This window comes from Alosa alosa, chromosome 20 (assembly GCF_017589495.1).
Source record: "Alosa alosa isolate M-15738 ecotype Scorff River chromosome 20, AALO_Geno_1.1, whole genome shotgun sequence".
In the NCBI taxonomy this organism is placed as follows: Eukaryota; Metazoa; Chordata; class Actinopteri; order Clupeiformes; family Clupeidae; genus Alosa; species Alosa alosa.
This window is the reverse complement of record NC_063208.1, coordinates 9,668,973-9,696,074: the sequence shown is the minus strand read 5'-3', so window position 1 is coordinate 9,696,074 and position 27,102 is coordinate 9,668,973. Positions and strand designations below refer to the sequence as shown.

General features: G+C 45.7%; 1 protein-coding gene across 1 annotated transcript; it reads right to left on the bottom strand.

The window, feature by feature from the left end:
- Positions 1 to 720: 720 nt before the first annotated feature.
- On the bottom strand, positions 721 to 26,159 carry syt11a (synaptotagmin XIa). Its single transcript, XM_048229081.1, is given in 4 exon segments — positions 721 to 3,438; positions 3,647 to 3,767; positions 9,486 to 10,480; positions 25,840 to 26,159. Coding segments are annotated over 4 exon segments (1,461 nt in total). The 5' UTR covers positions 25,874 to 26,159; the 3' UTR covers positions 721 to 3,127.
- Between the last annotated feature and the right edge of the window lie 943 nt (positions 26,160 to 27,102).

Here is a 27,102-nt window from a genome sequence, read left to right as displayed (position 1 = left end):
ACTATTTAAGGTTGTTGATCGATTGGGTACGTTCATGACCCTTTTAGACGTTTTTTGACTGTATACCGTCTTAGCACTAAAAGGCATTGAATATTGATGCTAGATATAAATTATTCCATGGTGTTTCTATTACACTCAGAGTCTCAGTTACTGGGTGTGGTCATGGTCACACAATTTACCTGGCAAAAAAAGTTTTAAAAAGATAACACGGACATCTTCACACTAATGTTTGTTGGAGCAGAGTTTATGAAGGGGTATAATAATTACTTAACTTATATATAGATGGTGTTGGGGCATCAAGAATCCATTGCGTATGAATATTGAAATTCAGTAAGAAAAACAAGAAAGTAAGAAGAGATTTTAAGTTTCCTATGTTACAGTATGTACAGCTGGCTCCAACAAGAGCAAAGAAAGAGAGACAGGATGAGCCGGAATAAAAATGTGTGAGAGTTTTGTGTACGAATAGAACAGAATCTATATAAAATGGCAGCCGCCGCACGAGACCCCAAGTCTCAAAGCTCTCTCCAGTCTTTCGGCCTATTCACACCAAGAACGATAACGATAACTATAACCATAACGATAAAAGCGTTCACACTGAACAACGATAAACAGTCTCTCCTTGTGTTAATGAATGTGACAGCTAAAATTTTATGTGTTCTGATTGGCTATTAGCTTTTTATCGTTCTCAAAATCACTCTGAAAGTGATCCCCAACAATATTGTTCATTCTTCATGTCGTTATTGTTATAGTTTATGTGTGAACGTCGTCATTCATATTAACGAGAACGATATTTGTTTATAGTTATCGTTCTTGGTGTGAATGGGCCTTTTGCCTCTGTCAGGTATTCGGACTCCTCTGTTTATGAGGGGAGAGGTCGATGCGCCTCTATTGTTCTTTTTAATTGGTGCAACCCGCCCCCACAGTCCCAGCTGATCTATAAATTATTATGACGGCTTTCCTCTCTAGAACATTTCTGGTTCTGATCTGGTGGCGATATGGGTCAGATCAGGGTCGGATCTGATTCAGAGTCAGCGGCTATCTGTGTGTGTGTGTGTGTGTGTGTGTGTGTGTGTGTGTGCACTGACTGAGTGTGTGTTTGTGTGTGTGTATGAGTGTGTGTTTTCTGGTCTTGTTCATATTGACAAAACAGCCTTTGCTGTCGACACTACCCTGTCCCAGAAGAAAGTACTAAGCATGGTGATACGAGCCCCAGTTGCCACTCTGCTGCTAACTGAGGCTTCTAACTGCAATACAGTCTCCAGCCATGCAGCTACTCTCTGGGTAGTCAGAGTCTGATGGCTGTGTGTGTGTGTGTGTGTGTGTGTGTGTGTGTGTGTGTGTGTGTGTGTGACAGGTTATCTGAGTATGAAGTGTGTATAATGGTTATGTGTGTGATAGTGTGCATGACGTGTGTGTGCTGACGTCAACACAGACTAAAATGAGCTGATGGGAGTTCCTGTCATGAGGACTTTTGGAGGTTTGATGCTACTGGAAATGAGAAGACCAAAGTCACTTCAGGGACAGACTGAGCTGCTCATTTAGATCTCCACCACACACACAGAGAGACAGAGACACTCAGTCACTCAGTCAAAACGTGTCAGAGATAGATGTGGAACCCACAGGTCTCTCTCTCTCAATAACACACACACACACACACACACACACACACACACACACACACACACACACACACACACACACACACACACACACACACACACACACACAAACACACACATATATACACTATGCAGAAGAGTGATATGTAACAAACACAAATACGGAGTGATGACAGATACTACAATCCAGCTGAACTACCAGGTGTGATCTCCCTCTTGCAGAACAAAAAGCATGTTGAACTTGAACAGAACCCTTCTGTGGTGCTGAGTTTAGTTTTTTTGGTTTTTCGTGGCTGCTGTACTCTCTCTCTCTCTTTCTTTTTTTATAACAAAAAAAACATGCTTCTGCCCTACAAGCACAGGATCCTGTGGAAGGAACTAGAATTTGAGAATCCCTGAAAGAAATGCTTGATGTAAATCATGATTAAGTGAGTTACACAACTTTGCTTTGCTTTGCTTTACTTTGCTTCTAATGAAGTCAACCTCTTTGTGGATCTACTAGTTGATGTCCTTCCAGTTTTGAATGCAACTTAAAGGCTCGTTTAAAAAACACCCAGAAAACCAGTCTGCAAACGAGTCGCCAGTTCCCTTTCTGTTCACATTTAGTCATGAGGATTCAGATTATCCTTCTATCCTGACCTAATAAATACAGAAAGTGGAAAGTGGCTTGACAATCTGACCCATTAGAGATTTAATACACACTTCCACTACCTCATCTCTGACCTATTAATTTAACTAGCTACGAGCTTTCTATAACTATGAAACTGCATCCAAACCCCTTGAAGGGTAGATTCACACCCATTATTTTTTTTTTCTCATGAGGACTTCCTAAACATGATCACAGAATGCACACACACGTGTGTGAGGGGTAGTTGCTTAGACAGGAGGAGCTGGCGAGAACCCAGTAAACTGTACTGTAATGCACACCAGAACACCCCCGGGAACAATCCGGAACAGCCCGGAATCAGAATGCCTATTCTATGGATACGATGAGTGGATATATTATTGAATATATTAATTTGAAGCTTTGTGATCAGTCTGTTCTTTGTTGCTTTTTTGAGTCGTCAGAGTCCTTGGTCGGCGATCTCTTTTACGTTCCCAGACGGTGTCTGGAAGGGGAAAGCTTGGAGTTGGGGTTGGAGTGGGGGCGTTGGGGGCAGGTATCTCGTAGGCGTAGAGTGAGTTCTGTCCTTAAGAGCAATTTTGTCTCTGATTAGGCAGGGATTGAATAAAAGGGAGGGAGGAGGTCTCAGGGTGTCAGGTGATTGGGCTCAGCACCTGTCAACATGACAAGGGAGGAGGGGCATAGTGTCTCATATCAGGAAGAGGGAATGTCTAATGGGACTGAGGAACTTGGCGGGGGGGTTGTCTTCTCTATTTCAACTAAATCTTTTATGTGTTTTGGGATAAAGGGGGGTGGCAGAGGGGTAGGCACTCGTGCGCCCCTCCCCCTCCCCACCCCCTCCACCTCTTGCTGGGCAAGGCAACGGCAGCGGGCGCTCTGTGTTCTAGAACTCCTCCAGGTTGTGCCACTTGGCAATCTGCCGGCGGGGGTTGTCGCAGACCTCGCGCCAGTGTGTGACGCCGGTGGGCGACGGGCTCTGCCCGCCCAGGACCACGCGGCCGACCATCTCGTTCTTGGTGGTGCGATCGAAGTCGATGACCAGGAACTCGACGGACAGGTCGGGCATGAGCTCGGCGGGCACGTCGTAGATGAACGACTCGTTGAAGACGGGGTTGAGAGTGCACTTCTTCACGTGTGTCTTCTTCTTGGCGATGCGCTTGCGGCCGTAGAACACGTTCACCTTCACGTACGGGTCTGTGGGAGGGAGGGGGACAGTGAGGAGGATGAGAGAAGAGGGTTAGCAAGGATGAGAGAATATGTGTGTGTGTGTGTGTGTGTGTGTGTGTGTGTGTGTGTATGGTTGAATACAGTAATAATAAGAGAAGAGGGTGTGATAGGATCTGTGTGTGTGTGTGTGTGTGTGTGTGTGTGTCTACATGTCTATGTAGTCAGGTATACTCACTGCCAGACAGCCCGGAGATGTCCATCTTGGGCAGGTGTTTGGCCTTCAGTACAACCACATTGAGACGCTGAGTGGCAGGATGGTAGGAGAGAGACACCAGCAACTCTCCACGGCTGTCACACTACAGGAAGAGAGTGAAGAATGGTACACATGTTAAAACACACACACACACACACACACACACACACACACACACACACACACACACACACACACACACACACACACACACACACAGCTAAACACACATAACCTCTTTAACACACAAGCACTGCAACACAGCAGATCTTACATCCAGGTCTTACATACTGACACACCCAGTCAATGTACACACACAAACACCAACCCACACACACACACACAGATGGTAAACACCCAAGCGCCTCTACACAGAAACACACACATATGCAGGCAGAGCTCTCTATCCACCCACTACAATGAACACACACACTTTTGCAGCGGCTCATGTGGATCAAACATGCATGCACATGTATGGTGTGAAATTCTTCGGGAGCTTTTCTGCAGTGAATACACCTCCTCTAAACCCTCCTTATCTTCCCTCTTTCTTGGTCTCTCTCTCTCTCCCTCTCTCATCACTCAGTTCTGGGAGAACAGATTCTCATGGTACTCTGTGGTATCACCATAGCAACTCACAGTGGGAGGCAGCCCAAGGCTTAGTTTGAACTTGAGACACGTATATCACAGAAGAAGTGTGTGTGTGTGTGTGTGTGTGTGTGTGCGCATACACATGCAATTCAGATACAGTTGGTGAATGTGTTTCTTTGTGTGTGTGTGTGTATGTGTGTGTGTATTTCTCTGTGCTTAGTAACGGATGATTCACTATGCCTCTTTATGGGCATGTATGTGTGTGTGTGTATGTGTGTGTGTGTGTGTGTGTGTGTGTCTATTCGTCATGGTGAACATGGTGTTTCTGCACATGTTCAATACTGTCGGTGCTTGTGTCTGTCTGTGTGAGTAAGTTTCTATCTGTCACTCTGTGTGCGTTTATCACTGTGTGTGTGTGTGTGTGTGTGTGTGTTGTGTGTGTGTTTGTTGTGTGTGTGTGTGTGTGTGTGTGTGTGTGTGTGTGTGTGTGCGTGTGTGTGTGTGTGTGTGAGTATCTGCTTCTCATACTGGGTGCATCAGAGTGCTGCTGTGCGGTGCGGTGCTGCCAGCAACTTGTGCAGCTCTACGCATGAATCAGACAGACATTTACATAACAGCCACTCATGCTCCCTATGCTAATGTTTTCCTGACACGTGCACCGAGGGGGCAGGAATCACAGACAGGATGTGATGGCGACGGCTGGCTGGGTTGGATCTGGCCCTGATCTGGCTCACATGCACCTCATAAATCCAGCTCCATTAAATTGCATTCAGTCAAGTCAAGTCAAGTCAAGTCAAGTCAAGTCATGTCATGTCATGTCATGTCATGTCATTTTAGTTTCATTCAAACTGTCCACCTGATGGTTACAGTCAGTTGCTGACCAACGCCTGATGTTAAGTGGACAGGATCTAGTTGACAGTATCGTGTGTGCATAAATCAGTTTGCCCTTACTGTACAGTACACAGAATAAATAAATAAATATATATATATATATATATGTCTGGGCATATGCTGTATATACATTTGTCTGTGAATATAGTTTTTTTCATGTTTCATGTTTAAACATTGTGCACCTGGCAGGAGTACTGTACATTCTGTTAGGCTCTCATCAGCTATAGATCAAAGCCTGATGGTTCACCTCTGCTTTCTATCTAGTGATTCTGCTTTGCAGGACCAAGGCCTTGTCTGGTTATTTTTGTCCAGTCTGTGGGGTGTGGTGGGGTGTACTTCAGTGCGGTTCTCTGCGGATGATTTAGACACGAGATGCCGGAGCGAGGCATATGGCCAGGGGAGGACGCCTGGCGTGCCATAAAAGGATAATGGCTTTCTGTAGCCGCCATAAGTACCTGACATACTGCTGTAGTAAGCAGGCTGGCGTTTTTACAGTGGAAGCCATCAGTAATTTACCCCCCAACCCCATCCCTAACCTCAACCTCTCTCATCTCTTCCTTTTGTGTCTTCTCCTCTCCTCTACTCTCCTGTCCTCTCCTCCTCTTCTCCTCTCCACTCATCTCTTCTCCACCTCTTTCTTCTCCTCCTTCCCCCCCCTGCTTTTCTCTATTCTCCTCTCCTCTTATGTCATCGACGGAGTAAAGCATATCCGTGTCGGATACACCGGCACCAAACAGCACTTCGTTATTCAACACAGAAATGGAAGGTCCTTCGTCAATAGACTTCCTTCCCACTACTCCCAGATCATGTATGCAGATATCTCCTTACAGATGCACAGTTTGTATGTTTGATATTATTCTGTTAAATTCTATTTAGTCTATTACTAATACTATTGTTTACACAATGTGACTTTACTTTCATTTTAATCTTAAGGTAATGTTTATTCATGTAATTATTATGTATATTATTATGTCATTGTAAGACCCTTTGGACAAAAGTGCCTGCTGAGAACTATGCACATGAACACAAGACAAAGACTAAGCTCCACTTGCTGTCCTCCTCTGATCCACTTACTCTCCCTTCCCCTCTCTCATCTTCCCGTTGCTCCCAGGCTAATTTCAGTAACGTTAGTATTAGCGTTTGTCTTTTAAGTGCCTCTCCCTCTTTCTCTCTCTCGCTCTCTCTCACTCTCTCTCGTCACTGAGTGCTTTCTCTGGGCCTCTCCTCGTCTCATTAAGTCTCCTCTCCGCTTCCTCTCTCCACCTTTTCTCTGAAGGGGGGATCGATTCCACCATGTTTCCACAGGAACAGAGTTGGAGACAGAAACGGAGATAGGTTCCATTTAAGCCATTCACAGTGAGGAAAAGAGAGAGAGAGAGAGGGAGAGAGAGAGGGAGGTAGAGAAAGAGAGATAATGTCTGAGTAATTTACTGTCCATACTTAAAGGCCAATGGATCCTCTCTCAGCAGAGCAGAGGTTATGGGCTATAAAGTGTGTTGGGTTTCTGTCTGGACTAAAAAAGCAACTGGATCCAGTATCAGCAGAGATTATGGGATGTAATATATCGTAACACCCCCCATTATCACCACTTTTGTTCAGAAATTCTAAAACAACGATGTTTTTTAACACTTCAAAATAACATTTACTAAATGAACTTACATTTCTAGTTCAGTAGCCATAGATGTGTAGATTTGAACAAAATCTGGTTTGGTTCTTAACGGGAGCATTTACTGCCTGAAATATCCGATTTTGTTTATAGTGCTGGCGTGATGGGTCACCTATTTACACCGTTTCAACGGCACATGAACAGTTAGACCGAGAATTCTCGTCATGAAATTAAAATTCCACTGGAGCTCCAAGCGGTTGTGTACGCCAGCCTTACAACACTGTTTACAGCTCTTGAGTCCACTGACCAAAATGTCATTTTGGTACATAGCTAATGTAGATACACCTATGGTGTGGGTGGTTGCGTTTCTTTAGGAGTCCGCTGTCTTGGTTTGTATAGAAATGGATATTAAGTGACACATACACACAAGACGGTGGAAATACGGGACCGACGGTAATAGGGGGAGTTCCGATAGGTGTGTTGTATTGCTGCTGAATGCTCCTCTACTCTATTCTACTGCCTTTTGTATATTCTTGTATTTTGTATATTATGTTAATACGTTGATATGTATCTACATGTATATTGTTGTCTATATTGTACAGTATGTGTCTTTTTTACTATTGTCTATTGAATGTTTTACTACTACATGTCTATTTGTACTACTAAATGTCTATTTGTACTACTACATGTCTATTTGTACTACTAAATGTCTATTGAATATACAGAGAGTTTAACACCTACCGAAGTAAAATTCCTTGTATATGTAAGTATACTTGGCCAATAAAAACTGATTCTGATTCCGATTCTTTGAGGGTCATGTCGGAGGTCTTCATGTCACGTCCTCAACTCCATGAACGCCAGTGTTTGTCAAACTTAAACACACCTCTGATTTAGCCTGTGATCATGTACTTGTATGCTGCTCACTGAATGATAGTGTCTTTATCATTATGTCTTCATCATTGCTCAGCATGTGCACAGGAAGAGGTCTCCTCGGGCTACCAAAGCTGAGTCTGGTATTTTTTGTTTGTTTGTTTAGTTTCTTTGGGGATTATCTTCTCACCCTTCACTGCTCTATTGCGCTGGTCTCACACGCACACACAGGCACGCACACACACACACACACACACACACACACACACACACACACACACACACACACATTCACACACACACACACACGCACACACACACACACACACACCATCTGTCCATCTTGTTTGTGTGCTTGTGTCATTAGACAGTGTGAATGTCTCTGCTCTTTCAGATAACACAGACTTATGACGGATTATAGCACACACAACTCACACACACAAACACACATACATGAACACACACACATACACACAAAATTGTATCTTCAATTGGCCTGCGACAATATCTGTGCAGTAGCCATGCAGATGCTAATGCTGAAGTACAGTGAGAGTGTTCATCTGTGTAAATATGACGTCTACAATGACTCTATATGCAACAGTCTACATTAACTCCCTGCAACGGCCTGATACATTATTCATGCACCACCTCATGAATGATTAAAACAGGAGACGTCCCTCCTCTGTGCTTGTGGCCCAGTGGTCATAATGGTCTTCAAGTCTGTTATCAGCCTCATATTACAGCCATACTGTAAGCTCTTTCTCTCCTTCTCTCTCTACCACCCCTCTATCTATCTCTCTCCCTCTCTTTCTACCCCCCCTCTCTCTACCCCCTCTCTATATATATATATCTCTCCCCCTCTCTCTCCCTCTTTCTCTACCCCCCTCTATCTCTCTCTCTTCCTCTCTTTCCACCCCTGTCTCTCTCTCTATATATATCTCTCTATATCTCTCTATTCCCTCCTCTCTATCTATCTATCTATCTATCTATCTATCTATCTATCTATCTATCTATCTATCTATCTATCTATCTATCTATCTATCTATCTATCTCCCTCTACCCCCTCTCTATCTATCTCCCTCTCTCTCTCCTCTCTCCTTTTCTCTCTATCTGTACCCCTCGTCTATCTCTCAAATTCAAATTAAAATTCAATACATTTCATAGCCATGACTGTAAAAGTTGCAATATTGCCAAAGTATGATGAAAATATCAAAACAAGAAAAATATTTGACATGGAGTAGGGTACGTATTAAAATAAAGTAAAGTAAGTAATGCATCCCCCCCTCTCTCTCTATCCCCCCATCTCTGTCTCTCTGTCCCTCTCCTCTCTCTCTCATCAGAATCAAGTTATATTGAGGTTTTCTTTAAGCTACCCCCCTCTTAATCATCTTATATGTTCTCCCTCTCTCTCTCTCTCTCTCTCTCTCTCTCTCTCTCTTCCTTGAAGCCGTGACTACTAAATCTGCCAAAATAATACATGATGGAAACCTCGGTGCTGATAGTTCTGCCTTCATGTTTTCCTTATGAGCCCCTTTATGTTTCATCTCTGACGCTCTCTGATACTTTTTCCCTTTTTTATTTTTACAACTTCTCCATCTCTATTCTTTATTCTTTTTATCAGTATCGGTATCGGTGTTCACCAACATTACCATTTGCTTCTCCTTGATCTCTGGCAATGTCCTCGTTTCCCCCTCAAATATTTATTCCACACCACACTTTCCACTCGATCAGATCTCTCTTTCAACTTGTTTGCGTACACACAAACACACACATGCACAAATGCATACACCCACACACACACACACACAAACATACCTACACTCCCACATCCCACGTTCTTCGCATGCTGAACATTCCTGCACATACCTGAACATTCCTCTTGGTGATTGGCTGGTTGATATGCACGCGTCCAGTGCTGGGGTCCACGCCGGTCAAGGGAACGACGGCCTCCCCAATGATGTCGTCGCGGGCAAAGCGGTCGAAGCTGAGCACCAGGAAGTGCAGCGTGAGCTCAGACAGGGTGCTATAGGACACGCCGTAGAAGGTGAAGGTCTCGTCGAACACGGGTTCCAGCGTCTTCCGCAGCACGCGGGTCTTCACGCGATGCTTCTTCTCCGGCAGTATGGTCATCTTCACGTAGGGGTCCGAACTACCCGCCTGCTCGTCCACCGCCGGCAGGCCCTGCGCGCTCATGATGGTCACCACCAGCGCCTTCTTGGGGAAGTTGTAGTCCACGGCCAGACTGAGCGTGCCCAGATTCAGGGTGGCCGTGCAGTGGGGCGAGGCCGACTTACTGGCCGGCTCGCTGCCACTGCTGCCACCGCTGCCACCGCTCGAGCTCTCCAGGCAGCAGTAGTCAGCGCGGATGGGCAGTGCCCGCTCCAGTCTGGGCACGCCACAAGGGGGCACCAGCGGGTTCATTTGCAGGTGCGCCCCCCCGCCGAGGAAGCCGCCCTCGGGATCGGCGTCCACCATCACGTTTCCACGGCCACGCCCGCATTCGCCACCGCCGCCACCGCCGAAGCTGTAGCGCCAGTCGCGCAACGACGACGTCAGAGACGATGTGGCCGACGAGGAGGCCGAGGAGGACGATGACGAGGGCCCGCCGTTGCCGTGGCGACGGCCCACGCGGACGATCTTCTTGCTGCCACTGAGGGACTCGGGGTAGATGCTGATGCCCTTGAGCATATGGATGAACTTATAGGGGGGGGGGTCCGCGGGGGTCAGCCGGCCCGCTGTTCAGCTTATGGACCCCGTCATTAAGCGGTAGCGGCAGGCAGGAGTCCACAGGAACACGGCGACCGTCACCGAGACGACCAGCACCCCGGCACCTAGGAAGCCTGCCAACACCGGCGAGACATCTGAGAGAGTTACAGAGAGAGAGAGAGAGAGAGGGATGAAATGAGAAAGAGAGAGAAAGAAAGGAAGAAGACAGGATAGTGATTAGAGGAAGCACTAAAGATAGCAAAGGACTCTGGGATGGATCCAGGCTCAGAACTGAATGCCAGACCTGCTGGATCCATACAACAGGCAGCCAACAGAACCTGCCCAAACTCTGAATCTAGCATTATACAACGATCCACAAAATCCAATAACATCCGTCTGAAAACATCCTTTCCAAGAACCAAACAACACCTTGATAACCATGGAGACAAGACAGGAAGAGGTCATTTAGGGCAGTGGGCATGGGGATATTGTTGTCCTTATGTGTACAAGACTGTTCTCTCAAAATAGGCAAATATGGAAATATAGGTGACAGGGGTGAGAAGGTGTTTGACAGAGTGAAACCATAGAGAGACAGACAGACAGCAACACAAGGCTATGTGAGACAGACAGGGGATGAGACAGCTGTTGAAAGCAGAGATCAGTTGCAGCCCCGAGTCCTAGATGAATGTTTGCGTGCGTGTATTTTAGTGTGCGTGTGTGTGTGTCTGTGAGAGAGGAAGTGTCATGAAGGCGTCGGCTGGGACACAACCACAGTGACCTGGTTAAGAGGTGAACGCCTGGCCCAGTTAGCGGCTAGCAGTTAGCGGTGAGGGGGAGGCGGTTCGGCAGTACGGCAGGTGCTGGGTGTGCAGACTTTGATTTGGATCAGGCCTGTGGACAGGAGACTTCAGTTTGGATCAACATCTTCCAGCCACACCTGCACGGTGCACACACCACACAGCAGGGCTGTACTACAAAGTGAGGTAACTGGCTAACTGGCTAATCCAGGTAACTTTGAGAGTGACCGCTGGTGACCCAGTTAGCAGCTAGCGGTTAGCAGTGAGGAGGATGCAGTAATGCCTGCTTGGACTTCAGTTTGGATCAGGGTTGTATACTGGAGACATCAGTTCAGATCAACTTCTTCTTCCCTTTCTGCACACCGCAGGTGACCCAGTACCTCAACTGCTACAGCAAGAGCCTGATACACCAAGGGAGACCGAACAACATGTCTGTGTATCTGATATAAATAAACATTGATGGGGAAATGTAGGGCAGGGCTAAATGTTGTTGTTGTTGCTGCTGCTGTGGTTGTTGTTGTTAAACCACATGGCTACATGCTGCCCAAAGCTAAACAAATATACGAAAACAAAGCAGCTGTAATTTGGTTGTGTGACTGCTCATGCGATACTGACGATCAGCTGGCTAACAAAAGGCCCATAGCCGCTAACTCTGTGAGGGCTCAGGCCCATATCTGGCCCAGATAGGGAATGACCCCATTTCCATTTGTATTTAAAATGTGTCTTGGGTGATCTGATCCCAAGTGGTCAGTTGTAAATACAAATGTAAATAATCGCCAAGACGCAATGTGATCCGATCACTCAAACCCTCTGCTGAGTTGGTCTGAGATGCACTTGACCTCATATCTTTTGTAGTGTAAACGCAAAAGCATTGTGATGCGTCCCGGACAGTGGGAGTTCTAATAAATGTGACGTTGGCAATAGCAGAATCCAAACAGAAGTGGTCAGCAACGTCTCTGGATGTGACTCTGAATTGAATATGGATCTGGCTCTGATATGGTGCCGATACGGCTCTGATCCTATGAGACTGGAAGCGTCGAGATATGGTGCTGATACATTTACATTTACATTGTTATTTACATTACACATTTGGCTGGCCAACCAGCGACCTGTAACATGGTAAACAGTAAGTTTTAGAACAATTCTCACAATTTTTAGGACAGTTTAAAAAAACATTAGAGTACAGTAAGAATAAATTGCGTCGGTGAGTGCTGTTTTTTTAACGGTACTGTCAGAAAACTGGTGAGTGCTAGGATCAGTAAGCTTGTTGTAAGTGTTGCTATTAGGTGTTCTCTAAAGAGCTGTGTGATCCTATGAGACTGGGCTGTGTGTGTGTGTGTGTGTGTGTGTGTGTGTCTTTGTGTGTGTGTGTGTGTGTGTGTGTGTATTATTTTTTACCTCTAACTCACTGAGAGTAATAATTGTGGACTGACGCTATGTCGTATGTTGTAATTAACATAGCACCTAATAAAGCACCTAACTAACATTTCCTGAACCCACTGCCCATCTCTCTCTCTCTCTCTCTCTCTCCCACTCATTTCCTTTCCTGTTTTTATCATGTCTTAATAAAGGCTAACCCCAACATAATAACTTCATAAAGATGAAGAGAGACCCTGCGCCAAACATCCAGAGACAGGCTGGCTGGGGACACAGCTCTGCCAGAGCAGGTGGTGTCGGGTGAAAGAAGAAGATGGTGATTGAAATGCAGAATTGAAATTCAGGAACCGAGAAGAGATGCAACTCGAGTTGAAAGCAGCTTAAGATCACCAAGGGAAACTGATTTATGCATTCAGATGTGACTGAAGTCGAGAGAAGCTCCAGATCACTGAGGGAAACTTGATTTATTCAGGCTATAGGGCCAATTAAGAGGAAACCAGCCTCCGGAACCCTGCTGATGTGGTACCATGACCAGTGCTACACGACTGGTCTGTGTGATCTCCAAGCATCACTGAGCTGTCTAGTACCGTACAGTGGAACCGCACAAGGATCTTAGCCTGCTTAGTCCAGAGTGGAATCACTGGAGGCAGGGCTTAAAGCAAGGAGCATGTCTGTGCCTGAAGTTATCAGACACTTCTGTAGTTGTTATCGATAAAAATTATCTATTTTCAAATCTTAAACAGCCTGGCCCACGTCTGAAATCAGACACAGTGCCTGAGAGCTTTAGGTCCCGTGGGGGGCCGTAGACAGTTGAGCTGTCCGTGTGTTTGTTCTGCACTGTCTCATCTTCTATCGTCTAATGAGTCTAAGAGGTCAGGCTCAGCACCGAGGAGCAGGGAGGCTGACACAAACTGCGTTTGTCAGAGAAAAGAGGAGCGACAAAGGGTGCCCTCATTTTAACCGATGGGCAAAATGCAAAACTTTAATGTCTAATCTTAGCTCATTTAATAACCGAAGCAAAATCAATCTGCTAATTTAATACCATGAACAAGACCCTAAGGGAATGATAGGGAAGAGGAAAATGAGAGTGTTTGTATTTACATTCCCTCACATTACCTTTGTGTTCCCTCATAATAGCTTACAGTCAAAGCTTTTGCAAAGTCAAAAGTGTTGAGAGGGAATGCAAATGTGCTGTATGTTAAAGGCACCCTTAACAAGGCAACCTACCTGAAACTAGAACGTTGCTAGGTAGGCAATCGTCTACAGAGGGCCGCTCAGACAACGGCAGAAGTGCTGTACGTCATGTTATGAGGTATTATCGTGTTCCCTTGACTAGGTCCAATGTGTGATGGGAAATGGGTGAGACAAGGTGCAAAAAAACAGATACAAAGCTCCATTTATGCCTGCGTGAATACACACATCAGGAGGAGGTAATTGATGTGATTAATCAACTTATCGGTATTAACTCTTCATGCTAGGCATTGGTGCAAGTTGCCTAGTTGATTACATGTTTTGTCAACTGTTATATGTTCCGTTATTGCATGTCTCATGTTTGTTATGTACACAAATTGCCCATCTGGGACAAATAATACATTGAATTGGACTGGGATAGATATGTAGGGAAGAGGGGCGAGAGAGAGTGTGAGACAGACAGAATGTAGCACAGAGTGTCTCATTCTCTCCTCTATCCTTTAATGAACCCCAGAGATTGGCACAGATGAACAGGGCTGACATTTCAGTGTTGTTGGGACAAAAAATCGCAGAACTCCTCAGATAGCAGCGGCTGAAAATAACAACCTTAATTGGGTTTGACAGACGGAGGAGTGCTGTTGGAGACACACACACACACACACACACACAGACACACACACAAACTCTCTCTCTCTCTCTCTCTATCTCTCTATCTCTCACACACACACACACACACACACACACACACCAGATATCTCCACTGCCCGTAAGGATTGTCCTCAGGAACACTCACAACACTCACCATTTCTCCTGAAAACACTGGTCACACACACATACAGTACACACACATATATTACCTATATGTAACATAGGGAATAGAGCTAATATATGTTTTATGACCATTATTATACCATCACCCTGATTTAATCTTTTTGTTTGCCTTTGTAATTTGACTTTTATATCAAATACAATATATTGGTATTAATATAATTTAGTATCATTTATTACAATTACTCCTTTCCTTCTCTGTCTCTCTGCAAACAAGCCTCTGGTGAGTCTGAATGAGGTTATCTTTTGGAATCTAGCAGTGTGTACAGGGACGCCAGCTTGCTTTGTGTGTTTGGCTCACGGAGAATCTAATTTTCTCCTGACTGACTCTGTGAATCACATCTCTGTGAATACTCTCTCTTTCGCTGTCCCTATGTCTCTCTCTCTCTCTCTCTCTCTCTCTCTCTTCCTCCGCATCCAATCAACTGTGTCTGTGACGGGGCGTTAGTTACCACAGCTACTGATCTCTCTTTCTCTCCTCTCCTTTCTGTAATCCCTCCTTCCTGATTCTCCTCTCTTTCTTTCCATCCCTCTCTTCTCCAGTAATCTCTGTCAGTTTATCTCACGGCTGTGCTTGTTGTTTGTGCCTTCGTCTCTCTTTCTCTCTCTCTTCTTTCACTCTCTCTCCTTCTCTCTCTCCCTCTTGCTGTTTCTACGTTCCCTTTCTCCCTCTCCCTCGTTGGCCTGTGCCGGCCCCCGGAGTGGGGTCTCCGTGGCAACGCTGAGGCCCATCTCGGGCCCTGCCAGCCAAGCCTGATTGGAATTCTGCGTCAGGCCTCGGAATCCTGGGCTTCAGATGAGAACAGGATGTCTTCTAGAATGGCCACACACACACACACACAAATTGGCTCTTTAAAAGCCGGCCAGAGATCCGCAATCCCTCTCACCGGGTCAAGAATGAGGGGATGGCCAGTCCACAGACACACACACACACACACACACACACACACACATACAAGTCAGACAAGCTTGATAAACACCACAAAGACGTGATGCCCTTCAGAGGAAAGCAACAGAGCTGCTTGAGAAAGAACGTAGTTTAACTCTTAATCTGTGTGCATGAACGCAGTATTCATGTATTGATGCTGCAGTGAGTTGAGAGATGACTGTCTCCTCCCTGTTGCCCCTCAGAGAGAGAGAGAGAGAGAGAAGAGAGAGAGAGAGAGAGAGAGAACTGAGGTGAGCTGAGCGAAGAGGAGAGGAGAGCCCGACTGCACTGCACTTCACTGCACTGCGATGTGATGTGATGCATCATCCTCCATGAGCATGCCCATAATGTGCTTCACTTCCTACCTGAGCACAGCAGTACAACCGTACAGGCAGGAAGGGAGGCTGGTGGGATGGCAGACAGGCGGGGGGGTCTGTGGGATGGATGACAGCGGCCCACAGCCGGTGATTCAAGCCATTCATCCACTCGGCCACAAACACAGCCTGGACGCGATGAAAGCCAGCATGGCCATAAATACCCACTTGTATAGGCGGAAATATCTCTGACATTTAATCATACTAGAGATCGTTTGGCTAAAATATTGTGGTGCTTTCTCTCTCTCTCTCTCCCTCATACTCCCCCTCTCTCTTTCTTTATCTTTCTCATTCACATTCTCTATTTCCTTCCATCTCCAACTTCCTTTTTCTCCCACTCCATATTTCTCCCTCTCCATCTCTCTCCCTCTCTCTCTCTTCTCTCCATCTCTCTCCCTCTCTCTCTCTTCTCTCCATCTCTCTCTCTCTTCTCTCCATCTCTCTCTATCTCTCTCTCCCTCTCTCTCTCTTCTCCATCTCTCTCTCTTCTCTCCATCTCTCTCCATCTCTCTCTCTCCTCTCTCTCTTCTCTCCATCTCTCTCTCTCTTCTCTCAGAAACAGAAGATATCGCATAAATCCCTGTGTCTCTGTGTGTGAGAGAGAGAGAGAGAGAGAGAGAGAGAGAGAGAGAGAGAGAGAGAGAGAGAAAGTACAGTAGATAGGAATAGGGTGTATTCAATGTACAACATAATGATCACAACCATAATGAGGTCTCAGGAGTTCTGGCTGCCTGTCTCTCTCTCTCTCTCACTTATACATACACACACACACACACATGTACACACACATGCCCACACACACACACACACACACACACACACACACACACACACACATACACGTACACACACACACACACACACACACACACACACACACACACACACACACACACACACACACACATACACACACATACACACACTCTCTCTCTCTCTCTCTCTTGTCTCCATGCCCACACTTGTTGTATAGATGTTCTCTGCCAAACTTCCCTCTTCCTGCACCTAATCCAACTCTCTGCTGCGTGCGTGTCATGGTGAGTGTGTGTATGCTTGTGTGTGTGTGTGTGTGTGTGTGTGTGTGTGTGTGTGTGTGTGTGTGTGTGTTTGTGTGCGTGTACTGAGAACCTCAGGTGACATCTACAGCTGCCAGCACATCACTAGATAATTGGAAGCACCCCATATATGAGACTAAAAATAAAAAATAGACATTTGGCTATTTTTATTAAAAAATCAAATATTAATACTTTAATATAAAATATTGTCTGAGACACTGTGCACAGTGAATATTCCTGGTATAAGTTAACTAACTATAATACAAGCTTGTTATGATTTGGCTTCTGCTACTACACCAGCCAGCAAACTCAGTGGCACACCCTCACACACACACACACACACACACACACACACACACACACACACACATGCATGCGGTGCATTAGCAGGTTATTTTAGTTCAATAAGAAATCTTACAAGACACACCCAGATTGTGCATGATGCATATAGTAAGTCTCTCTCTCTCCTTCAGCAAGATCACACGGAAAATGGTGTATGTGTGTGTGTCTGTGTCTGTGTGAGTATGTGTGTGTGTCTGTGTGAGTATGTGTGTGTGTGGAAGAGAAAGACAGACAGAGAAAGAGAGAGATGAAGAAAGAGAAAGAAGATGATGGAGAAAAGAGACGTGTAGAGGTGTGTAAATGGAAAGGTTTGGTAATGCAGTCTGAAAGCCTCAGTAGCCCCCACCCTCTAGTGCTCAGTCATCCAAGGACGCTGCTCGCTATCCCATTAAGCCGAGCGGTGCGCCCCACGGCCGTGGCGTTTGTGATGCATTTCACAAAACCGCAACACTGCTTGCTTTCTCTAGTGTTGAAGCCGAACGTGACTCACGTAGCCTCTGGTTATCTCGCTGCCTTTCTTTTCTTTCTTTTCTTTTTCTCTTTCTGTCTTTTTTGTTTTTGTTTTTTTTCTCTTTCTTTCCGTCCATGTTGTTTTTCCTTTCTGTCCTCAAGATCCTCCAAAAACCCCCCAACCCCCTTGAGCTGGTCCCTGGATCCCTGGGGCCACTAAGAGGCAGATGATGTCACTTTTTTTTTTGGAGGATGCTTGTTCTGAAGCCAGCTGCTCCCGTCGCTTGGCAACGAACCCTCCATCAGGGAGACAAGGAAAGAGAGAGAGAGAGAGGAGGGAGAGAGAGAGAGAGAGAGAGAGAGGAGAGAGAGAGAGAGAGAGAGAGAGAGAGAGAGAGAAGGAGAGATAGAGACAAGCAGAGAGAGTAACAAATCAAAACAAAGTAACCACAGATGATGACCAGAGAGAACCCATAATCACAGATTCAGCTGGAGTTGGTGTCTGACAGATGACCTCACTGTCATCTTCCTCTTGACCTGGGGGACGGACACCCTCATCTGGTCCAAACCTGGACCTGAACCAGTCCAGTCAGCAGGCTTGTGGGCCACCAATGAGTGCACTCAACTGTCCTCTAGGTAATTGGCCCATTAATTATCCATGCCAGTCCCAATCTGGGGGGTGTCCACAAGGGCACTTCTCTAGTGGCACAGGTAACGACATGGTGAATAAATAATTCAGCTTTAATTGTGTGCAGAGGGGTTTATTCAGACCCACCATCAGTTAACAGCATTGCCTACACAACCACGAGCTCTGCCAGTCATCAAGGCATCACTGCCTTTTAAACAATGTCATGATATGCTCACAAAGTGCCAGCAGAGTGTGTGTGTGTGTGTGTGTGTGTGTTTGTGTGTGTGTGTGTGTGTGTGTGTGTGTGTGTGTGTGTGTGTGTGTGTGTGTGTTAGTGTGTGTTAAATGTGTGTGAATGGTGAATGTGGTGTGTGTGTATTAGTGTGTGGTAAGTGTGTGTGTGTGTGTGTGTGTGTGTGTGTGTGTGTGTGTGTGTGTTAGTGTGTGTTAAATGTGTGTGTGGTGATATGTGTGTGTGTGTATTAGTGTGTGGTAAGTGTGTGTGTGTGTGTGTGTGTGTGTGTGTGTGTGTGTGTGCGCTAGTGCGTGGTAAATGTGTGCTTGAGAGCGGATGTGATAAATAAGCTAAATTACACTCCTCATCAGTGAGCAATGACGCTTTTGTCTGATTAATGGAGGAAAAGAAGGATGAGAGTGTGTGGGTGAGAAGAGGGAGGAGGAGGAAAGATGAGAGGAGAGGGAGGAGGAGAGGAGGAGGAGAGGAGAGGAGGAGAGGAGGGAGGGAGAGAGGAAAGATGAGAGGAAAGGGAGGAGGAGAGGAGAGGAGAGGGAGAGGAGAGGAGAGGGAGGAGGAAAGATGAGAGGAAAGGGAGGAGGAGAGGAGAGAGAGGAGAGGGAGGAGGAGAGAAGAGAGGAGGAGAGGGAGGAAGAGGCAAGATGAGAGGAAAGGGAGGAGGAGGGAGGAGGAGAGGAGGAGGAGAGGAGAGGAGGGGAGGAGGAGAGGAGAGGAGAGGAGGAGGAGAGGAGGAGGAGAGGAGAGGAGGGGAGGGAGGAGGAGAGGAGAGGGAGGAGGAGAGGAGGAGGAGAGGAGAGGGAGGGAGAGGAGAGAGAGGAGAGGGAGGAGGAGAGGGAGGAAGAGGAAAGATGAGAGGAAAGGGAGGAGGAGAGGAGGAGGAGAGGAGAGGAGGAGAGGAGAGGGAGGAGGAGAGGAAAGATGAGAGGAAAGGGAGGAGGAGAGGGGAGGGAGTAGGAGAGGAGAGAGGAGAGGAGGAGGAGAGGAGAGGGAGTAGGAGAGGAGAGAGGAGAGGGAGGAGGAGAGGGAGGAAGAGGAAAGATGAGAGGAAAGGGAGGAGGAGAGGAGGGAGGAGAGAGGAGGAGAGGGAGAGGGAGGAGGAGAGGGATGAGAGGAAAGAGGGAGGGGGAGGGGGAGGGAGGAGAGGGAGGAGAGGGAGGGAGGAGGGGAGGGAGGAGGAGAGGGGAGAGGGGGGGAGGAGAGGGAGGGGAGGGAGGGAGGAGGGAGGAGGGAGGAGGAGAGGAGGGAGGGAGAGGGAAGAGGGAGGAAGGGAAAGAGGGAGAAAAGGAGAGGGAGGGAGGAGAGGAGGGAGGAGAGGGAGGGAGGAGGAGGAGGGAGGAGGGAGGGAGAGGGAGAGGGGGAGGAGGAGGGAGGAGGAGGGAGAGAGAGGAGGAGGGAGGGAGGGAGGGAGGGAGGAGGAGAGGAGAGAGGAGGGGAGATGACAGAAAGAGTAGAAGAAAAGAGAAGAATAGACAGAATGGGCAGAGGAGAAGTAAAGACAACAGAGTAGAGGAAAAGAGAGGAGGGGAAGAAGCAAAGGATGAGGAGAGACAAGAGGAGAGAGTGAGAGAGGACGGGAAGGCGCTAAAAGAAAGAAAGAGAGCTGATGGGAGGATGAAAGAAGAGAATAAAAAGGATAAATGGGTGACGCATCATCACAATAAGACGTGGGCTTTGGTGTTTGTTTGGAGTGATCCGAGTTACGTCAGAACCCAAACAGCTCTAAGACGGAACTCAGAACCCAGCCGTCAGAACCCAAACAGCTCTAAGACGGAACTCAGAACCCAGCCGGTTTCCAGAAACACACTCCCGCCATGAGGGTTTATTCAAGCAGTCGGAATCAACACTCAAATCTCCTAAATTGAGGAGAGAGTTTTATTAAAGACGCTCTGAAGCCCTTCGCTAGCCTGCCTAATCCACCACAAGTGGTCCGTTCATCAGAGAGAACCAGCCACAATCACCGCGGGATAAAAGGGTGTGTCTGTTCAGTATATATCAGATATATTCAGGAATTCAGGAATTAATTCAGGTTTCAGAAGCATTTCATGTTTCCAAATTCTATTTGCCAGAATATTTCTATTTGGCCAAATACTGAAGGTAGCAAAAGCTCCTAGAAAAGCATCATTGCCATACACCCACCCACCCACACACAAACACACACACACACACACACACATGTTATTCACACATACACACACACGCACACACATACACACACACACTTATACACACACACACGTTATTCACACATACACACACATCTGTTGTTCACACATATATATACACACACACACTTACACATACACACACACACATTCGTTATTCACACACACACACACACACACACATCGTCGTTCCTTCTGCATGTCCCATTGTGGCCGCGTGTGCTGCGGGGGAAGTGGTCTTTGTCTCTCCGCCCCGCGGTGCGAGGAGACGTATGGTGACAGCAGATATCTTGTTCCGGTGGGGACACAGCGCCGTATTTCACACGGGCACAGAGAGGGGCCTGTCACCCCGCACAGACCACGCGCCAACCAACACATAAATCAGCCCGTTGTTCCGCAGCCACCAGCACTGCTGTTGCTGCAGGGCGGGCACGCACACACATACACACACACGCGCGCGCGCACACATATACATACGCACAAACACATACACACACACACAAACACCACTACAGACAGCGATGGCCTCAAGAGCATGCTCCTCCATACATACACACGCACACACACACCCTACATACGGATTCGAATGCCATCATTTGCACTGAAATTCCCAACAACAATATACTTATAATATGAAAACGGCTGGTACTTGAATGGCTGTGTACTTCGAGATGCATATGTGACATAAGACATATTCACATTTACACTTCCAACATGCCACCATCATTGGCCAGAGGCACTCATCAAAGTTGACATTTGTACTAGCCAATGACTGTATACATACAGTATATTGTAAGTAATAAGTATATTGTAAAGTATAAGTATATATACTCTTTTGATCCCATGAGGGAAAATTGGTCTCTGCATTTATCCCAATCCGTGAATTAGTGAAACACACTCAGCACACAGTGAGGTGAAGCACACACTAATCCCGGCGCAGTGAGCTGCCTGCAACAACAGTGGCGCTCGGGGAACAGTGATGGATAAGGTGCCTTGCTCAAGGGCACTTCAGCCGTGCCTACTGGTCGGGGTTCGAACCGGCAACCCTCCGGTTACAAGTGCGAAGCGCTAACCAGTAGGCCACGGCTGCCCCTAGGCTACTGTGAGAACTCAATGTCTCAAAGATTCAACGCCTTTTCTGTAATGTATTTACCATCATCAAACAGCATTTGTAGCTTATTGGGTCTTTACAGTAAAGATCAATACATGGTTGTCACGTGCTAACTGTGCAGATGCTATGAGCTTTTGAACGCTCATATAGAACACCTTGAGGCCCATGACAAAAATTGTCAAACAAACAGTTGCTGTGACACTGAAGCGGTTAGACATAACCTGCGTTGGTGTAAACAACCTCTGGGGTTGAACCAGAGAAAACTGGCTATGATGCTTTTCGAAAAAAATATTTAAATGCTTTTTATCAGACATTCATAGCACATAAATACATATTATACCGCCATAGAGCAACATGTACCGGTAGATCCTCCTAATGACAAACAAATGATATACAGAGTGCACAAAAAATAAGTACCAGAATGAAAACAGAAAAAAATATTGTTCATGTAACTACGGGTTTTATGTGTATAGGGTAATACCATAAGAACAAGTCAAGGTGATTTACAGAGTCAGCCTTGAATATCATTTTCACAATTTTGTTTATTAAATAGACAACTAAAAGATTTGACTATAGTTTCCATGGTTGTAACTACTGACTAAAACCAGGTCTACAGATCAGATACAGAGTTACTGTAATGTGTAACACCGTTAGGGGTTAAGGATTACCATCAGTCCCTCCAGTCCCCCTGAAAAAACATTATTCCAGTGAACACAATGAAACGTGAATTTGAGTGTGTATTGCCTAAGCCAATGTGCTGTCATTTTAGTTGGGTATTAGCTATGTGAATTGGAGATATTCTGAAGGTCAGACATGCAAGGCAGGTGGTTGAGAGTGTGAACTCGTGGGGTAAGCCAGATGTACAGTGCTCGATGGTGTTTTATGCCCCCAACGTTGTCTTCCAAGCAGCGCTGCCACCGTTGACTTAAAGGCACCTTATCCTAACCTGAACCTTAACCAATGCCTAACCATACCGCCTTCCAGGCAGCGCTGCCTTGAAGACAACGTTGGGGCATAAAACACCAAGAAACGATGTGCAGTACAAAGTGACGTAAGCCCTGCACGACCGAGAGCCTGTCTGAGAAGGTGGACAAAAGGATTTTCTGTTACATCACAAAAGGACAGGAAAGCCCACTGTGTGCGTGTGTGTGTGTGTGTGTGTGTGTGTGTGTGAGTGTCTGTGTCTTTGTGTGTGTGTGTGTGTGTGTGTGTGTGTGTGTGTGTGTGTGTGTGTGTATGTGTGTGTGTTTTGCATGTGTGTAAAGAAAACACATCGTACAAGACCAAAACCAGGAACTAGATTAACTGAATTGAACTGAATTAAATTAATAGTCATGGCCAATTGTAACATCACACATTCTTAAAGCATATTTGTTTTTCATCATTTGAAGTCTGGACATAACAATCTTTAAGGCAAGTGGTGGTGAAAACAGCACTCTGAAGAGGAAGACTCTGAACACTCTGAGAATCCTCATTCTGTTTACTCAGTTTGCTGGGCTTCTGTTACTATGGTTACACAGACCACCAAGGTTCATTAAAATGTATTGGTGTATTAATTTAGAATGGTGATGAAACTTCACAAGCTCTTGTGTATTATATGGTTTCAATGCAGAACTACCAGCCCATCAGTATCAAGTAGATGGAATGTGATGTGATGGCGCTATAGTACAGATCTGTAAAAAAAAAAAATTCCACTAAGGGACATTAAAGTAAGTAACTAACTAACTAACTAACTAACTACCTACAAAGTAGACCTGTGCGGATGGTGACAGCCTCTGGACCGGACACTGGTTGTATCAGGGCCAGACATAAATGGTCCTGAGGAGGCTACACACCCACGCCCTGGTATAAGCTGTAATGTTGTCTTCTTCGTGCTCACAGACATCCTCAAGGTGGGCGACGCACCCTGGTATGTCTGCCAACATTTCCACACACCACACATGCCACACACCCACGTTATGGCATCCCTTCCAAGCAACTACAGCAATGCTCTTAAAAATACCTGACCCTGGTCCTTTTACATCATCACACCCCTTATTCACACCTCCAGCTGCCAGCCTATCACAACGCAGCACTTCTGTTCCGGAACACATGACATCACAAAACAAACTTTCTGGAGAACAAATGAGTTATCATTTGTTACCATGGTAGCATGAAGAGTCTGACAGAAGAATGCAAATTTTGATAAATGAGCAAATTACTATTCTACATAATGTTTAATATACATTATGTATTTATAGCATATATACATACACATACACATATAGATAACTGTAATAAACCCTGAAAATATGGTGTGTATGGGCCTAATGTACGGAGACAGTGTGAGTTGGGGTAAAAGGGTTCATTTAACTGGAAAGAGAAAAAAAGATTGAAAGCACGATCCAGGAAACAGTGAACACAAAGACCAAATGAGGACAGTCACAAAAAGCCCTCAGAGACATCCTGTCTGTCTGTCTGTTAGCAGACATATCCTTAAGTGGCCACTACCGCCCCAGAAACACAAGGGAAACTGCATGTGCTCTGTACTGCTGCAAAGCATTCCACTATCAATCTGTCCTCTGTAGGCCCACATGTAGGGCCTAGTGATTAAACCTAAATAGATTTTTGATTAAACTATATTCCATATCAGTAGGGATTATTAATACTACTGACCAAAAAGGTCACCACAAAGAATATGGTGATGATGGTGATTAGGCCTATTATTATTATTATTATTATTATTATTATTATTATTACAGCATTACTATATAATTCTTATGGTTGTAGAAATGTTGTTCATTTCACCCCTTTCAGCTGATAACTGCAGGTAACGGTTGGGGTATTCGTTATGACTGACGGTTGCCACGTTGCATAACTTATCCCTACCAGTAGTAGTGTGATGATCTTGACAAGACATTTTCTGAGGGAAAACGCAGACCTATTATCTTGAGCGAACTTCAACCTAATTTTGTTTTTTCTGTCTGATGTCAATCGTTTCTAACCTGTCACAGTGAAAAGTGAAAAACAAACAATACGAATAGGTGTAATGTAATTCATAGCTACTGATTCTTTTGGATGCAGACAAAAAGACGGCAAATATTTTTGACGCAACATGACACAGACTATCCTATCCATTGAAGGTTGCTTTACTAAAACAAAAGCAGAGCAGAGCCGGTTGATGCCTAGCACCGGGAATAGACATAACGTCATCCTCCCCAACCCACACGCAGTTATCGCCATTAGAGAATTGGAGGCGGCATGAGCGCAGCAGGCCGCGCGCACCCAAACCCTCCATCTGTTTGAGAGCCCTGTGCGTTCTTAGGAAAAACATCTTACTCATCTCCGTTAACCTGTCAAAGCTGCCGTGCATCAGCACAATGTAACCTGTACATCACGCATTCTGACGACCAGCAGTTAAAATGGAATGTGGAATTCACGACGAAAGCATCCCAATATGACTCAAACGCATTCAAAACACGCTGAAATATCATGCCTGACCAAACAATTTCTCTAACACACTCGTGTTATTTTAACCACTTTTACTATGTAAATTATCTATACAAGTGCAACCCTTATACCCATCAAAGTTTAAGAACAAACGTCCCAACTTCACTGGCAGCCCAGCCTATCCCAAACGAGTAATGGAACGAGCAAACAAACCTTTTTTATTATTAAATAATTTACTTAATACAAAGGTTTAACTTTGCAGTACTAGCTCCACACACAGACAGCATTGTGTTCAGTCAACGATTTGAAGTCAGCTTGAATTAAATATTAATAGCCAAAGGCCTATGCGGGACATGGAAATCTCGTCTAACCAAACACAGCTAGCCAGTGACATTTCGCAGCCAAAACCGTCATAGGCTACAAAACATGGCCTGTTTCCACCGTGAAGTCAGGCTATGTCTCTAGACAGTGACTAGGTTATAACGCCTCTTCGGTGTATGAAATGGTAGCCTATGTGGAATTGTAATAGCCATAATGTTGACTGACCCATGCGGCCATTTGCTAGAATATAAACGCGACCACTTACCATAGGTTGGTCTTAAATTGGTCATTTCAGCCATTTTGGAACTCCGGCGTTTGTCTTCCGATCAGACAACAAACAAAAAACAAAATAAAAAATAAAATGAACCGGATGTCTATTTTGTTTCCATGAATGATACTTTGTTGTTGTTCTAATTCTCCCGGTCAGTAAAACGCCCGGTTGTTGGACCGTCAGGGTTGAGCAGTCCTGTTTTGCTAGCAGTCCCAGTAGTTGTTGCGTCCTCCTAAGGGATGCGCTCATGAACGCGCCCGTGCTCGCTCTCGTCCTCTCCTCCTCCGTCCGATCTCAGTGGTGCTTGGAGCGGCTGCGGCACGAGACTGGTACCCGAGGAGTGGAGTGGAAGACATCTTAGCGCCGCCCCCCTGGTGCTAGAATTCATTTAATAGGCTAATTCCAGTGACATCCTCGTCAGCGTCAATGTATGCACAACCCATGTGTGCAGCGGCCGTGTACAGCTTGTATTGTTTGTAAAATGTGATCTCATAGCAGGAAGCTACATGCTTAAATGGGGTTTCTACATTCAAATTGTGACTTCAGTAAATTAGACACAGTAATTGAGTCTGAACCCTTAGCCTCCCAATAAGAACTTACGACCCCCCACTATTTACCCCAATAATATTAATTAATGTAACAGAGATTGTAAGGCTCTTGACAGGTTGCGTAGGTTGTTGTACAAAAGCAATAAATATACAACCTGGAGAATTAGCACCATCTAGTGATCACCCAGTTAATGCCACTGTCCTTGTCATGACACCATTCTCTCCTCCATCACCTAATCACGTCTGTTATTGCCCCGAAGACAAACAACAGTTGAATAAAGAGGCTGAAACAAGCTTTTGACAGGATAGTTTCTCCCAACGTTTCTACTGGTACATCAGCAGACTGATTGGTTCATAAAAAACAAATACAATTCTGCTCAAATTGTGATGATTACCAAAGTCCTTTTAGGCAAGTCCCTCCACTCGGCGGCCATAGAGCAACGCTTTTTGGGTACTCATCGGCATCCTACTCAGCAGAAATGCGCGTACGCAAGGCTTCACGACACCAATCTTGCTCCAGCAGCGAGTTCACAAGACATGATTGGCAAGATATCTTCACAACACACCATATGATTGGCTCAATGTATTCACATAACACCACATGATTGGCTCAATGTATTCACATATCGACGTTTTGCTGAGGAAGGGGTATGTGTAGACAACGGCCATATTGGCGTTACAAACTAGCCCTATGCATTTCTATGGAGGA